Source organism: Hoplias malabaricus, chromosome 11 (assembly GCF_029633855.1).
Source record: "Hoplias malabaricus isolate fHopMal1 chromosome 11, fHopMal1.hap1, whole genome shotgun sequence".
In the NCBI taxonomy this organism is placed as follows: Eukaryota; Metazoa; Chordata; class Actinopteri; order Characiformes; family Erythrinidae; genus Hoplias; species Hoplias malabaricus.
Genome location: NC_089810.1, coordinates 8,245,618 through 8,261,803, shown reverse-complemented (window position 1 = coordinate 8,261,803; position 16,186 = coordinate 8,245,618). Strand labels below are relative to the sequence as shown.

The 16,186-nt window shown below is 39.0% G+C and overlaps 1 protein-coding gene across 1 annotated transcript; it reads right to left on the bottom strand.

Moving 5' to 3' along the window:
* Nucleotides 1-2,645: 2,645 nt before the first annotated feature.
* LOC136709974 (cytosolic phospholipase A2 gamma-like) lies at nucleotides 2,646-15,091 on the bottom strand. The gene is made up of 11 exons (XM_066685578.1): nucleotides 15,077-15,091; nucleotides 12,485-12,627; nucleotides 12,063-12,264; nucleotides 10,616-10,721; nucleotides 10,393-10,539; nucleotides 8,195-8,260; nucleotides 7,794-7,931; nucleotides 4,787-4,873; nucleotides 4,185-4,339; nucleotides 2,942-3,110; nucleotides 2,646-2,824 (listed from the first exon to the last, which is right to left on the bottom strand). The coding sequence occupies exons 1-11, from the start codon at nucleotides 15,089-15,091 to the stop codon at nucleotides 2,646-2,648; spliced, it is 1,407 nt and encodes a 468-aa protein (XP_066541675.1).
* Nucleotides 15,092-16,186: the final 1,095 nt, after the last annotated feature.

Below are 16,186 nucleotides of genomic sequence, written 5' to 3'. Positions count from 1 at the left end.
CCTGATATGTCATCAGAACACAAATAAGAACACAGCTCTGCACCAGTCTGCAGTGATATCAGATTTCTGTTCAAATTTACAGTTCCATCTTAAATGCTGCAGGAGCCTCAGACACCAGAATGTAATTGCTTCACTATTTAAAGACGATATTCATAATTTTAATAAAAAATGATGAAAAATATAAACCAATAAAAACACAGTTTCTTGGTCACACAAGCTTTCTCTCTCTTTGCTCACGGCAGAGAAAAAGCAAAGAGACCATTAGCTACATACAAGCAGTAGTCGTGTTTTTCTCCTCAAACACACTTCCATCGGAAAATGTGCAGAGCTTCTGAACATAAATAACCCAGAGATAACTGCAGTTCCCCACAACCATAGAAGTTGCCTTTACAGAGGCTAAAGACATGGAAGAATTTTGTAACACATTAGGCTTGTTTTTTTAGCACAAACCGACTGGAGAGCAGTGAAAGATGAGGAAATTTATAAAAAGTTTTTTTTATTATAATCGTGAATGTTGCCTTTTACGTAGATTAGTAAATTTACAGCAAAATCCAGAGTCACCAGCTGCTCCTCGTGCTGTTTTCTGCTCGTTCTGAGGTAAAGGACATTATCCACTGAAACTACATTAAACTCAGATAATACACTGGGGATCATAGAGTTTAAAGAGAAAATACTGACACCTGTGTGTGTCTTTGGGTGCTGCGCAGCGTCTCGCCAGAAATTCACAAATCAAATCAAATAAAATCAAACCAAATTTGTTTGTATAGCGCTTTTTACAACTGATGATGTCACAAACCAGCTTCACATTAACCATAGGGTTAATGTTTCTAAGAACTGCTGGGGTGGATGTGAGTGGATGGACATGCATGGTTCAGCCTTGAACCCAGTGTGTGTTCAGGGATTGTGATGGAGCACAGTATACCAGGTCACAGCTTTCTACAGGCTACTTAATGAACACAAAGATGCCACATGTCCCCCACCGTGGGCTCTGTTTACCACAATTTCACACTCTGAGGAGTTTGGTGTGTTCTTCCTGTGTTTTTCTGGGTTTCCTTCGTGTGCCCTGACAGTCCGAACACAAATGTTGGTAGGTGGATTGTCGACTCAAATGTGTCCATAGCTGAGAGTAAATGGGTGAGTGTGTGGTGCCCTGTGATGGACTGGTTGTCCAGGGTGTGTCCCTGCTTTGCACCAGTGATTCTGGGTCTACTCTGGTCCCATCAACCCACTGAACTGGGTAAATGCATACATGAATGTATGAATTTCCAATTTTCAATAAACTATGGCTCTGCAAACTGAAGCAAGAGTTCTGGCTGCCTGGTGTCATTATAAGGAAGGAACGCATCCTGGAAACTGCATCAGTCTCTCACAGCACATCACCCATTCACTCACTCACTCACTCACTCACCCACTCACTAACTTACTTCTGTAGCTGCCCATCCAACATTGGAGTCCTAACTATTAATGCAATTAATACTACTGCTATGATTATAGTTATTATCATCATTATTATTACTACCACCATCATCATTGCTTTCATCATCTGCTATCACTACTGTGATTATATCAGTACACACTATCATAACAGCAAACCTATGTGATGTATAAGGTTATTTTATCTTTGTCAGTAATTTGTAGGTAGATTGAACAGAGGAGGATAGATCCTCTCCATGTGAGCCTTGGTTCCTCCCAAGCTTTCTTTCTCAGCTCTGAGGGAGGTATTCCTTGCCACTGTCGCCCCTGGCTTGCTTGCCTGGGGTCTTTTTACATTTCATATTGAAACTTTGTCTTTACTGGAATTCTGTGAAACTGCTTTGTGACAACATCAGTTGTAAAAAGAGCTATACAAATATTTTACAATTTGATTTTATTTGACAAACAACTCTGACATAGTTCAGTTCATGACCTACACACAGTATAAGATGATCAGAATTAAATATAGAATTCATCTGAAATTAATCACTTTCCAACAACCCCCTGTGATCATGTAAAAAAAATATAATCATAAAGAACAAATCTGAATTGATGATTTAATATATATACGTAATAATGCTACTAAACTAAATATTCTAGGCTAAGCTTACACACCCTGAGTTCTATAAACTGAGGAGGCACTTGCAAAATAAAATAACCATGAGTGTTGATTAAAAAAATGTGATTAATTATGAATACATATAAAAGGACAAAAATTGAAACCTGAATTTGAATTGAAAATTGAAATCAGTGGAGGAAGTATGAGGAATGTATGATATTATATGATTAATGGAGTAAATATGATAAATGATAAGTAATAAAGGACTACATCTTAAGGAACAGCTGTCCACATCAGATCAGAATTTGATCAGATGCACCTTTAAAGTAGAGCTCAGTGATTGGCCGAATGGTCACAGCAACCTTTAGGTAGTAACCGCCTCAAAAGCCATTTGATGATGTTGTGTACTATTACAATGACCAACACCAGGATGAGCAACACAAAAACACCCAAAACAATTAATCTACCCATATCTGTCACAAAGTAATTAATTGTTCCATAGTGATTAACTTTAGTTAATTCTTAGAATATAATGGAGGCTAAAAATGAATTACTGTATATTAGTTTAACCTGGGAACAAAGTTTGTGTTTTTTTTCTTGCATTTGGAGAACATTATTTTAATCCAAGCTTGTTCTTTTTCTTTTCCTCAATGACATTTTTGATCTCCGTGAGCAGTCTCTCTTTGTTGTTTCTGATGTTTAAAGCAGCTTTCTCCAGAAGATCAGTGATCATTTCAGAAGTGTAACTCAGCACCAACGTTGAGTATTTTTCCTCATACTCCTTCACTTCCCCTGAGGAAACAGACACTGATTAGAGCACTGTGGACCTTCCTGATATTCACAGTATAACAACATCACGGTGAAGTCAGTTACATTCAGAAATATTCATATTCGACTGTGGTGAGTTACCTTTGCAGTTAACACAGTTGAAGAGAGGAATGTGAATCACAGTTGGAGCTTTGCCATATCCTCTAAACAAATAGAAATCCTGTGGTTCTTTTTTGTCTTCACTGGGTATAACAACTTTAGGGAAAGGAATGTGAAGTTCTTTGCATGTTTCTGAGGTTTGAACCACAGTCTGTAAAAGAGAGATTTATTTATTTATTTTTTTTCATTTACAATTAAATCCCATGTAAATGTATATGAGAATGCAGTAGTTATAGTATATTGCCAAAAGTATTTGCCTGCCTGCTTTGAAAACATGTGAAGCAGCTTGCAGCTATTAACCTGCTTCAAATCTTCCAAACCATACTGGCTCATCCACGTCTTTATGGACGTGCTTTGTGCACTGGTGTGCAGTCATGTTGGAAAGGGTAGGAGACATCTCCAAACTTCCCACAAAGTTGGGAGCATGAGATTGTCCAGAATCTCTTGGTGTGCTGAAGCATTAATAATTCCTTTTACTGGAACTAATGGGCCAAGCCCAATTCTGGCAAAACAACCCAACACCATAATTCCCCCTCCACCAAAATTTTAACTGGGCACAATGCAGTCAGACAAGTCCCATTCTCCTGGCAACTGCCAAAGCCAGACTCGTCTGATCACTCCAGAGAACGCTGCCCTAGAGCCCAGTGGCGGTGCACTTCACACCACTGCATCCAATGCATTGCATTGCGCTTAATTTAAGGCTTGGATGCAGCTGTTCTGCCGTGCAAACCCATTCCATGAAGCTCTCTATGCACTGTTCTTGAGAGGATCTGAAGGCCACATGAAGTTTGGAGGTCTGTAGAGATAATCCACTGATCCACTGTCATTGTACATGGCCATACCACTTGGTGACTGAGTTGCTGTGGTTCCCAATCACTTGTGCTTTGTTGTAACACCACTGACAGTTGTCTTTGGAATTTTTATTAGTGAGTAAATTCATGACTGGATGTGCTGCACAGGTGGCATCTTCTCATGGTACCAGTTATACCAAAGCTATTCAGTACACAGTGTATGACTTTCCCCATGTTTCTACTCTATGTATATGGGGTAACACTTTATCATAAGAAAATTCACCTTTACTTGTGAATTTCACTTTTATATTTCTATCTGATGTGCATCTTAAAATTGTTTTTTAAGTAATAACAAACAAAATAATCTAAAACAAACTGTTCATATGATTTAAGACGTCATAAAATGCTGGTATCATTGTGTGTGTGTGTGGTACCAGAAAGGGATCCCCTGCACTGAAGTCAAGAGAAATGATGAGGTCAATGTCTCGTTCTTTTCTCAGCACTGAGAAATAGGGTGAATTGACTAACAGTCCAGCATCTTCATATTCTCTTGTGTCTGAGCTGAGGACACTAGGGTCAACGTCTTCCACTGAGGACACAGTCCAGCAACACATTAAAAATATTTTAAAATCTTTTCAGAATGAGAGATTTCAGCTAAACTGAGGTACACAGTTGTGGATGCCGATGTTCTGTCGTACACACACACAGCTTGTATTATCTCTTCAGAAAAGCAAAAATTAAATGAGATGTTGTGAAGCAGCTGCAGATGAGCCAAATTTTACCCAAAGCTGATGCTACTCATCTGCTAGAGTGCTAAAAAGACCCCCAGCAATGGTGTAATGAATATGTGATGTCTGAAATGAGGGAGTGTAATTAAGGACCTTTGGAGCTAGATTGGCTTTATAAACTAATTTTGTAAAATCAGTACCTGACCTCACTAATGTTCAGGAGGCTGAGAGGCATCAAATCCTCACAGACATATATAATCAAAGCTATTTTAAACATTACATTTATATAATACATTTTGATTACTCACCTTTCATATTGTAGAGATAGTTGTAAGTCTTTCCCCAGATCCAGTGCAGAGCTTTCTCTATGGATCTGACAATGGCAATCCAAATTTCTAACAAAATGCAATTCAACAAACATATATATTTTTTAATTTCCAATAAATTCTAGTCAACTCTAGATTAAAAAAAAAAAAATGAGATTTTTATAAAGAATTGTTACAGTAAATAAATAATATAGTAAATAAATAATAGTAGATAAATAATAGATACATTTATATAATTCAGAAATCTAGGTCTAGCTTCCAGTTACGCTTTTACCCTGTCTGGTATGTTCCTGTTTTGTCTGTCTCCCTTGTTTCCTAGTTTGTTATTGTGCTGTTCTTGTCTCCGCCCTAGTCCGGCCTTAGCTCCACCCTCTCGTTGTGCCTGCTTTGTGGTCCTGCCCCTTGTTATCTGTCCCAGGTGTTCCTTGTCTGTGTTGTGTATTTAAGTTCCTTTGTGTGACTGCTTCATGTTTGAACATTTTCCTTTCCCTCGCCCTTACTTTGCCTGTATGGTTGGTCTGTTTCTCTCCCTTCCCTCTGGTCTGTTTGTACCTTTGTTCTACCTGTCTCTATCTGTCTATTTTGTTTCTACCATTTGTATTGTTTTTGCTAGAGCTAGTCTGTTAGTTATTCCACTTCTCTCATCAGTTAATAATTCTCTCTCTCTAGTTTAAGTATCTCTGTCTCAGTGACCCTGCCTAAGTATCTTCTGTCTATATCTAGATATCCCTATCCAGGTCTGTCTGTATCTGTCTCTCTGTTTAAGTCTCTGTGTATCTGTCTTTGTCTAAGATCCTCTGTTAAATTATCGCTATCTGTCTCCCTGTCTAGGTCTCTCTGTATCTGTCTCCCAGTCCAGGTCTCTGTTCAAGTCTCTCTGTCTAGGTCTTCCTTTGTCTAAGTATCCTGTCTAGTTATCTCTGGTTTCCTTCTGTGTCAATAAATTCTACTGTGTTATTGTGTATGCGTCTGCCTCCGTCTCTCTGCTAAGTCATGACACACACAAATATATTTATATTCTGTTAAGAGTGATTATTAGGCTTTGTTAATGATCACATAGAAAAAAAATCACATTCTATACGAGAATAATATATTATTTTCAGGATAAACAATTTAAAGGAGCAGTAATTCATTTTTACTACCAAAAAATGCAATACCTGTTTATTCTTTATGTATTATGCTTATTAATGGATATTTTGAGGATATTCAGTTTTGCTTTAGTATACTGGAGTTTGTTACATCATGGCAGCAGTTCGAAATAAGTAAAATGGCTCGATGTACCATTTCACCATTAGCTTTTACAATGGTGATGGAAGTAGTAATCAGGGCCTCCTAGTGGGTTGTAGGCGGGGAGAGTTTGCATGATAGTAGTCCACTTCCCCAATCAGGGCTTACATGGATGGCATGACAACCCTGACGAGTACTATGCATTGCATACTGCGGTTTCTGGGGAAGTTAAAATATAATCTAAAGTTGGCTAGGATGAACGTTAATCCAAGCAAGTCTAGAAGTCTGTTGATTGTCAAAGGGAAACTTCTACAGGAAAATTTTGTGATGGAAGGAGAAATTATTCCTACAGTACTGGAAAGAAGGGTTTAGGTAGATGGTACAGTTCAACCATAAATTATACCAAACAAGCTGTGGGAATAAAGGCTGATTTGGTGAAGGCTATTAATAGCATAGATAGATCATGTTTTACAGGGAAGTTGAAATTGTGTTGTCTGCAGTGTGGCTTACTGCCTTGTATTAGATGGCCATTGACAGTTTATGAGGTTTCAATCACAGAAGTAGAGAGGATGGAATGGATTATGAACAAGGCTATAAGTAAGTGGCTAGGGATACCACAGTGTTTGAGCAGTGTGGCATGTTATGGGAGAGGGGTACTGGAGTTACCGCTCAAGTTTAATTTAGGAATTTAAATGCACAAAGGTGGGTTGTGAAATGATTTTGTCAGGACTGAAGGATGCAATGGTTAAAGCAGCAGCGCAAATTGCAAAAGCAGGAAGGAAGTGGAACCCATGATTGGCAGTGGAGGTAACCAGGAGCTCATTAGAGCTAAGGGATGTGATTGGCCAAGTGCAATGCAGAAGAGTGGACCTTGGGTCAGGTGATATATGGAAAGCTTTTAATAAGGCCAGATCACCAGAGAGAAGGCAAATGATTACTAGATTTATTTGCAATCAGGAAAAGGAGGCACGTTGCGCAACAGCAGCGTCGCAGGCAAAACAAGGCAAGTGGCTTTGTTGGGAGAATTTAGAGAAGCAGAAGATCACTTGGCAAGAGCTGTGGGCAATTGAGACAAGTCGTAGCTGAAGACCCTAGTTGTAGATTATGTACAGAGGTTGGCACGCTGAAGCATATTCTATCAACTTATAAGGTTAGTTGGTCGCAGGGGAGGTATACATGGAGACATAATCAGGTGCTAAGGGGTTTAGCATGTTTGTTGGACAGCAAACGCTTAGAGGTAAATGCACTGACGAGTGGTAGTAGTAATAAAGTGATTAGGTTTGTTTGTCCCGAAACATGGCAGCCAGGTTTAATACAAACAGGCCACTAGATTTCAGTTTAATGGCTGATTAATAAGGTGAATAAGACTCTGGATAAAATTATTGTGAAAACCTATCAATTGAGGGTTCTACTTACTTTCCTTAATGCTGGGGAACCAGTCAAAGAAAGACTTGCACACTTCCAATGTGTACGTCTTCAGATCATCCTCAGAGAACTTCCCTTCTGATATTATCATCATTTCTCTGCCTTCGTATTTATCTAAAGACAATATATATATATATATATATATATATATATATATATAACAACAACAATATATATATATATATATATATATATATATATATCAGCCATATAACATCATATTATATAATATGTGTTTTTTTTGTGTGTGTAAGAAAGAGGGAAAAAGATGTAAGAATAGTTTAGAACTGCAATAAAATAGTTGAAAGTCATGTATTCATATAGATGTGAATACAACCTTTTAGTAGTTCTTTGAGCTTGTTGAGATAATTGTCATGATCCTGTTTTTGCAAGACACTAATGTTCAGTTGCACAAGGTTTAAGAGAACCTCATGGCCATTCTTCTCCTCCAGTGTAAGTTCGGCTGTACTTTTTTCTGCAGCTGCCATTTTACATGTTTAAGGACAAAACATGTTGAGGTAAATTAAATACATTATTTAATTAAAATTAAGCTATGTCTCCTTAACCAATTAAAAAAGTTTAGTTTAATTTTCTCATATTGTATAATAACTGTGACTGAAAAATTACAAACTTCTATTCCAGTCCAGTACAGCACAATGTTACTTAATATCTATTTATATCCAGTGTTCAATACGCATTGTTTCTTATCCACTGTTAGACCAAAGGAGTGGTTCATACCTTCAATCAGGTGTAGTAGTAACTTAAGGATTTCTTCCATATCTGCTATTGCACTGCCACACACTCCTGTATAAATATAAAAATAAATCATAGTTGTGCTTGATTATCAGTGCCATAAGCACACAGTCCCCAGCAGACAGTCACAAAACCCTTTACATAAGCACTATGCACTAATGTCCAAATACAGACATCTCCTAAAATTACTGCTCTCTGTGGAGAGCAGGAACAGAACGCACCAGAGCAACTGCACATGAGAGTAAGTTTGAGGTTTATAAAGTCCTCCAGCACTGGGCTGTGTAGCAGTGGAACCATATTCTCTGGAACTATGGAGCTGGGCCTCACTAAATGCAAGTGCTATTAAAGCCCTCAGAGACACATTCCAGTTTCTACACACAATTGCTGTGATTTTTAGCAAATTAAAATACAACCCTGTTTCCAACAAATTTGGGTGTAACACTTTGCAGTGTGTACATGAAATTACATAAATTCATCATTATTTCTCATTGCTTATGAGCTTACTTCAGACTTATGAGCTGGTACCTGTAGGAATTAATACAAACTGATTAATTAATACAAACTGATGTAATAATGCCTTAATGAATAATATTGTATGTACACAAATGCAATGTTCTGCAAATAATTAATCTCTATTTAATTTATCTCATCTAATCTCATCTTCTTTTCCGCTTGTCCATTTCAGGGTCATGGTGGCCACAGGGCAAGCAAAGAAGCCCAAACATCTCTGTCCCTCACAACTTCCACCAATTGCTCCTGGGGGATCCCCAGATGTATCCAGGCCAGCTGGGAGATATAATCCTTCCAGTGTGTCCTGGGTCTACCTCGGGGCCTCCTTCCAGTTGGACGTGTCTGGTATATCTCCAGTGGGAGGTGTCCAGGAGGCATCCTCATTAGATGCCTGAAGCACCTCAACTGACTTCTCTCAATGCAAAGTAACAGCGACTCTACTCCAAGTTCCTCCCTAGTCACTGAGCTCTTCACCCGATCATGGAGAGCACGCCCAGCAACCCGTTGGAGAAAGCTGCACAGCTGCCAGCCGGGGCCTTGTGAGTATCTCCACACCTGCCCAGAGCCTCTCACCCTTATCCAGGAAGGTATTTAAATTATACATAGTTGAAATTGAGTACATTTATTGCTTTTTTTTAAATATATTTGGCAATTTTGAATTTGATGCCAACAATACATGCCAAAACAGTTGGAATAGGGTTGTGTTTAATCCTGTGTTCATCACCTCTTCATTTAACAACACTCTAAGCTTTTGGGAACTGAGAAGGCCAGTTGCTGTAGTTCTGAAAGTGAACTGTTCCCTGATACTTGCTTGTTACAGGATTTCAGCTGCAGCTTGGGGCTCCATTACAGTGTTTTTGTTTCATAAATCCCCAGTTGTTTTCAGTGGGGGACAGGTCTGGATGAGTTTAGATCCTGAACTCTTTTACTAAGGAGACGTGCTGTTATAATGCATGCAGTATGTGGACTGGCTTCATCTCACTGAAATAAACAAGGTCTTCCCTGAAAAAGACATTTTCTGGCTGGCAGCATTTCACTCCAAACCCTGTATATATTCTTCAGCAATAGCAGCACCTTCACAGATGTGACAGCCCCCATGCCCTGTGCACTAATGCCTCCCACAACATCACAGATGCTGGCTTTTAAACTGTGTGTTTATAGCAAGCTGATGGTCCCCCTCCTTTTTTGCCTCCCTTTTTTTTAAATAGCCTGTGTTTCTGAATGTATTTACCCAGACTTGCCAAAATATTAAAATTGCCTCCTTGTTTCTAAATTTGTTTTCGGTATGATCAGATCTACTTACAATACAGGCGTAGTTTGTAGTTCTACAATTACAGACTGTAGTCCATCTGTTGCTCTGCATACATAGTTACCCACTCTTTTCCCTGTTCTTTGATTATCAAGACCCCCACAGAACAAGTATGATTTGGGTGGTGTGTCAGTGTGGGTTGTGCTGGTGCGAGTGGATCAGACACAGCAGTGTTGCTGGAGTTTTTAAACTGGACTGAGAATAGTCCACCAACCAAAAACATCCAGCCGACAGCGTCCTGTGTCACTGATGAAGGACTAGAGGACGACCGACACACACTGTGCAGCGACAGATGAGCCACTGTCTCTGATTTTACATCTACAAGTTGGAACAATAATATTGTTACTGATGAGATTATCATTACCTTGTAAGTAGAGCATGTCCATCTCAGGCTGAGGCTGGTCCTCAATCTTCTGCCCATCCTTAAACTTACTCCCCAAACACTGTGAGTTCACAAATGCTCCAGTGAGAGAGTAACCGGATTCGTCCGGGGTGATCTCAAACCACGTATCTACAAACACAAACTATTGTGTGTTTCAGTGCATTTACACACAACCAAAGTGACACACACATTTATAAAATATTACCTTTATGTAGTCTGTCATATTTACACTGTTTATCAATCACGGTGTAAATGGGATATGGGTCATTAGTGAAGTTGCCTCTCTGCTTTGTGATGCCACTTCCATCTATCTGTCACAGGAAAAAAAATACAAAGAAGTATATAAAATAAAATAAAGAAATTGCAAATAAAATACAGACATTTTTATTACACATGTAATGTAGCATAGCTTTTGAATGAAAAGTAATAATTTGTTTTGAGTATTTCTTAGAATTTCAGTATTTGGGATGTTCTTATGACCTGCATTCGGATATCCATTCATCTAAATCCACTATGGTGGCAAAAAAAAAAAAAAAATAATAAAATAAAAAAAAATGTTAGAAATATGTTAAGGTTAGAAAAGTGTGCTTGAAATCAGAGGGGCACCGGTTCCATTCCTGGGACCAGCAAGAGAAAATTCAACCATGAATGAAGTGCCCTTGACCAAGGCACATAATCCCTAAACTGCCCCAGAGTACCAACGTGGTCATAGCCCCCTGCTCTAGTTGTGTGTGTGTGTGTGCTTACAGCCCCTAGTGTGTGTGTGTGCATTTAATTAAAAATAATGATACATCCATGGGGCGGCACGGCGCAGCAGGTAGTGTTGCAGTCACACAGCTCCAGGGGCCTGGAGATTGTGGGTTCGATTCCTGCTCTGGGTGACTGTCTGTGAAGAGTGTGGTGTGTTCTCCCTGTGTCTGCGTGGGTTTCCTCCGGGTGACTGTCTGTGAGGAGTGTGGTGTGTTTTTCTGTGTCTGCGTGGGATTCCTCCGGGGACTGTCTGTGAGGAGTGTGGTGTGTTCTTTCTGTGTCTGCGTGGGATTCCTCCGGGGACTGTCTGTGAGGAGTGTGGTGTGTTCTTTCTGTGTCTGCGTGGGTTTCCACTGGGTGCTCCAGTTTCCTCCCACAGTCTAAAAACACACATTGGTAGGTGGATTGACAACTCAAGTGTCCATTGAATGTTAAATGTGTAGTGCACAGGTGTCAAACTAGATCCACGGAGGGCCGTGTGGGTGCAGGTTTTCTTTCCAACCACGCAAAAGCCCCACACTACTGAAAGTCAAGATCTACTGATTAGATCCAATGATTAAAAACAGGTGGAATGAGGTGTGGTTTCTGCGTGGTTGGAAAGAAAACCTGCACCCACACGGCCCTCCGTGGATCTAGTTTGACACCCCTGGTGTAGTGAGTGAACGTTAAAAAAAAAAAAAGAAAATCAACAAAAAACACCATTCATGTCCCAGGCCCCAATACTCAGCATGTTGGTTCTAGAGATGTTCTTCCTGATTCAGACCAAATGAGCTTTCTCAGGAAGTCCAGGATCCAGTTGCAGAGGGAAGTGTTTAGGCCCAGTAGGTTCAGGATCAGGAAATATTTTACACATCATGTTAATTTTGATTCTATAAACTGTCAGAGAAATAACTTGTTCTTACCTTATTCACCATCGTAGATACAACCAGCGCTGCCCACACATCTGTGAGGCAGAAATTGTCTTTGTTCAAATAGTAATTCACCAGCTTTTTCCCCTTTTTCAGACTACTGACACCAGGACCAGTGAGTCTTTTCTTGATGTTTTCTGTCAGAGCCTCCAGTTTGGTGGACCAGTCGGACTCTTTATATAATGATGCCATGCACCTAAAGAGGAGGAGTTCAATTTAACAGCAACAAAAGTCCAATCCAGTTTGTAGACAGTCAAACCACATATAAATTTAAATTTTCCTAACCTTTAATTGTTATCTTCTCTATTAACAGCCCAACTCAGGGTTTACGTAATGCAAATGACTTATGGTATATAACCTACACACTAGCCTAAATAATAGCCATAATAACCATGTGTTATTGTGTGGATCATTACCAGGTTGATCCTGAGACTCCACTCAGATACATGATACAGTCCAACAGTCCCTCTTTACTGAGTTCACCCAGTGACCCCAGCAGTCCAATCATAGCCCTCCGACCTCCACCAGAACCCAGCACTGCAATTTTAGGTAAATCGCCCTGTCAACATTGAAACAGAAAATATAAATGCTGGTTTCAACAACATTGATGCATCTACTGGCTCATTAACATTACATGCATCATCAGAATAATGCTCCCTGCCAAACTGCAAAATTGTGTTAAGTGTGTTATCTTGGCTTCCACATTCCTCAGATGTCAGTCGGATCAGGCATCAGCTGGATGTGCTGATAATAAAAGTCTAATCTATGGCGGCTCCACTTTGCAATTTACAAAATGTAAAGGTACTACAACGCTACAAGTCTTGGTACTTTGGAGTGTGGCAATGTGAGGTAAAACCACAGGGGGTGTCATGGTGTTCCACCACTTTCTTTTTTCCAGGAAAATGTAGTTTGTTTTACTGCTTAAATATACTTTTATTATTGCTTTGGTTTGTCACAGCCCTGTTGTCATCATGTGTGCATCATACATATATATATATATATATATATATATATATATATATACAGGGCGGCACGGTAGTGCAGCAGGTAGTGTCGCAGTCACACAGCTCCAGGGGCCTGGAGGTTGTGGGTTCAATTCCCGCTCCGGGTGACTGTCTGTGAGGAGTTGGTGTATTCTCCCTGTGTCCGCGTGGGTTTCCTCCGGGTGCTCCGGTTTCCTCCCTCAGTCCAAAAACACACGTTGCAGGTGGATTGGCGACTCAAAAGTGTCCATTGCCCTGTGAAGGACTGGCGCCCCCTCCAGGGTGTATTCCCGCCTTGCGCCCACTGATTCCAGGTAGGCTCTGGACCCACCGCGACCCTGAACTGGATAAGAGTTACAGATAATGAATGAATATATATATATATACTCTTTTATATTTTGTTTGTGATTGTGTCCCCTGTTTATTTAGCATTTTTGACTTTGACATAACTCCATGCATACTTAATTAAAGGGAGAAATTTTTATTTAATACTTTTTAATAGCAACTCATTTTAGGCACTGAGAAAATGAGATTTACAAAGCAATTTGAGCAGCAAGAGTTTATTTGTTCAAAACTCACTAATATTAGAATAAAAACAAATACCAATATTTGAGTAAATGTGATATTCTATGGGCGGTACAGTGGCGCAGCAGGTAGTGTCGCAGTCACACAGCTCCAGGGACCTGGAGGTTGTGGGTTCGATTCCCGCTCCGGGTGACTGTCTGTGAGGAGTTGGTGTGTTCTCCCCGTGTCCACGTGGGTTTCCTCCGGGTGCTCCGGTTTCCTCCCACAGTCCAAAAACACACGTTGGTGACTCAAAAGTGTCTGTAGGTGTGAATGTGTGTGTGTCTGTGTTGCCCTGTGAAGGACTGGCGCCCCCTCCAGGGTTTATTCCCACCTTGCGCCCAATGATTCCAGGTAGGCTCTGGAACCACCGTGACCCTGAATTGGATAAGGGTTACAGACAATGAATGAATGATATTCTATGTGTGAAAGTGTTTGTTTAACCCTATCCAGTAGTCATTTAATGCCAAGTTTTACTGGTTAATAAATATGGATATGTCATTACAGAACCTCCACCCACATGAACAAACAACTGCAAGCAGTTGTATATTGCACCTCTACGGAGGTTCCATAAAATTTTAGCCATCAAAAGCATAAACTTTTTCTTTTCTTCTTCAAATGTCTTTTTCCTCTTAGTTACATTAGCCCCAAGGGCTAAAAAAAATAACTGACTAACACTTACCATGTTATAACAGTTTTGAACAGCAGGTGCATGCAGATATTTAGTTATATATTCATTAAATTCACTAAATAAGAGGAAAAAGGAAATCTGAGGAGCAGTTTTAAAAAATTCCTCTTACCCCTCTAGGCTTCTGAAGATGAACAGGGGGAATTTTTTTTGAGGAGCTAGATTCTAAGATTTAGCATGTTGCAACTATTTTGATAACAAAGGAGCAGTTCAAATCAAAAGTCTGCCAACTGATGAAAGATGAGCAAACTAGAGCCACGTCATAGAACGTCATACAGCCACAGGAGAGACACATTGTTTGGCTATTTTTAATGAATTTTTAATGATATATTTATAATAAAGAACAGCTGAATAATAGGAGCAGGAGCAGATTTGCAACTCCCTATTCGAGGCTCTCTCCTGGGTTCCACTGAATGTCTATCACATACTCATTCATTTCTTGGACAACTTCCTCATCTTGCCCTCCAGCCTCGCCTGAGTTCCTGTGTGGTGCTAGATGATTTTTCACTGTAGGCATTGCTTTTGCATGAGAATTGCATTACTCACCTCCTTTCAGAATAATAATTTGCTCCTCTTGCCCAAAGCATAAGCTCCTCTCCCTATTGAGCTACATTTACACTCACACCTGAGGCTTCCACACAGCCCAAGAACTTGGAGAATAATTGTAATTTGTAAATAATTGTAAAATGGGGGGTTTGGCTTCACAGAACCTCTTTAAGCCACCCTCAATTCCAGCCAAAGACTTCTGAGTTCACCTCCCTGTCCTGGCTTACCCTGGCATGCTTCATATTAACACAATTCCTCATTATGTTAAATCAAGTGTGCTGTTGATTTAACAAAGCTACATGATCAAGAACATCTGGAAAGGCTCTTTGTAATTCACACTCATTCATAACAGCAACTATGTTTAAAAAAAAAAAAAACTTTTACTCTCTCTACATATTTGCTTTTATTGTGATTATATATTTTTATACAAGCCCCACACTTTTTTAAAAGATAGATTATTTGGAGCCTTAATTTTCTCTATCAAAGCTTGTGTCCAATGCTAAACCTCTTCATTTAATATTTTCTCAGCAAATGAAGAGATTCTAATTTGAAAATCATCAAATCTACACTGAGATATTATAATACATTTGTTAAAATTCTGTCCCTTTTACATGTAGTTGAAATGTGATTAATCAAAAATTGTTTTAGGTGATTGACAGCACTAATATATACAAATCATAAATATACACACACACAGTCAGTTACATGGAAATAACTGGGTGTTTATAACTCCACAATCCTTTAGTTTCTGTTAATTCTTAGAAATGTATTTATACCTTTTACAGATTTTCATTTCCTCCATTTCTGAAAAAAAAGAAAACAGCACATATTAGTACCACTGTAGAAGCCAATTTCTGCCACATTAAATAATACAAACAGGCGCCAGTTTTTATTTCTCATTTATATGCAATTTTCTATCTCAATATTTTGAGATACCATCTCAATATATTAATTTATTTCTAAAATAATGAGATACTATCTTAACTTATTATCTAAAATAATGAGATACTGTCTCAATACATTGACTTAGTATCTCAAAATAATGTGTTAGTATATCTCAATATATCAACTTATTGTCTCAAAATAATGAGATAGTATCTTGAAATATTGAAATAGCAATTTGCATATTAATGAAAAATAAAATAAAAATTATGTGGCAGAAACAGGCTTCCATATACCATCACTAAAATGGTTAGACTGTTTAAGTAAGATGACAAGTTACTTTTTTAATATTTCCTTAAGTACATGCAGTTAATGTCCAATGAAAAGACAGCAGAATCCAGTTTAAGACATTTATAAAAGTGTGTACAGAGCTTTTCAGCACATATTTACTCTAT

Bases quoted from the DNA above. Each gene is read 5' to 3' on its own strand.
- LOC136709974 (XM_066685578.1), bottom strand. The intron at 12,265-12,484 runs GTAATGATCCAC...CCTCCTCTTTAG, and splicing joins GGAGTCTCAGGATCAACCTG to GTGCATGGCATCATTATATA. The intron at 8,261-10,392 runs GTAATGATAATC...ATATTTATACAG, and splicing joins GGACATGCTCTACTTACAAG to GAGTGTGTGGCAGTGCAATA.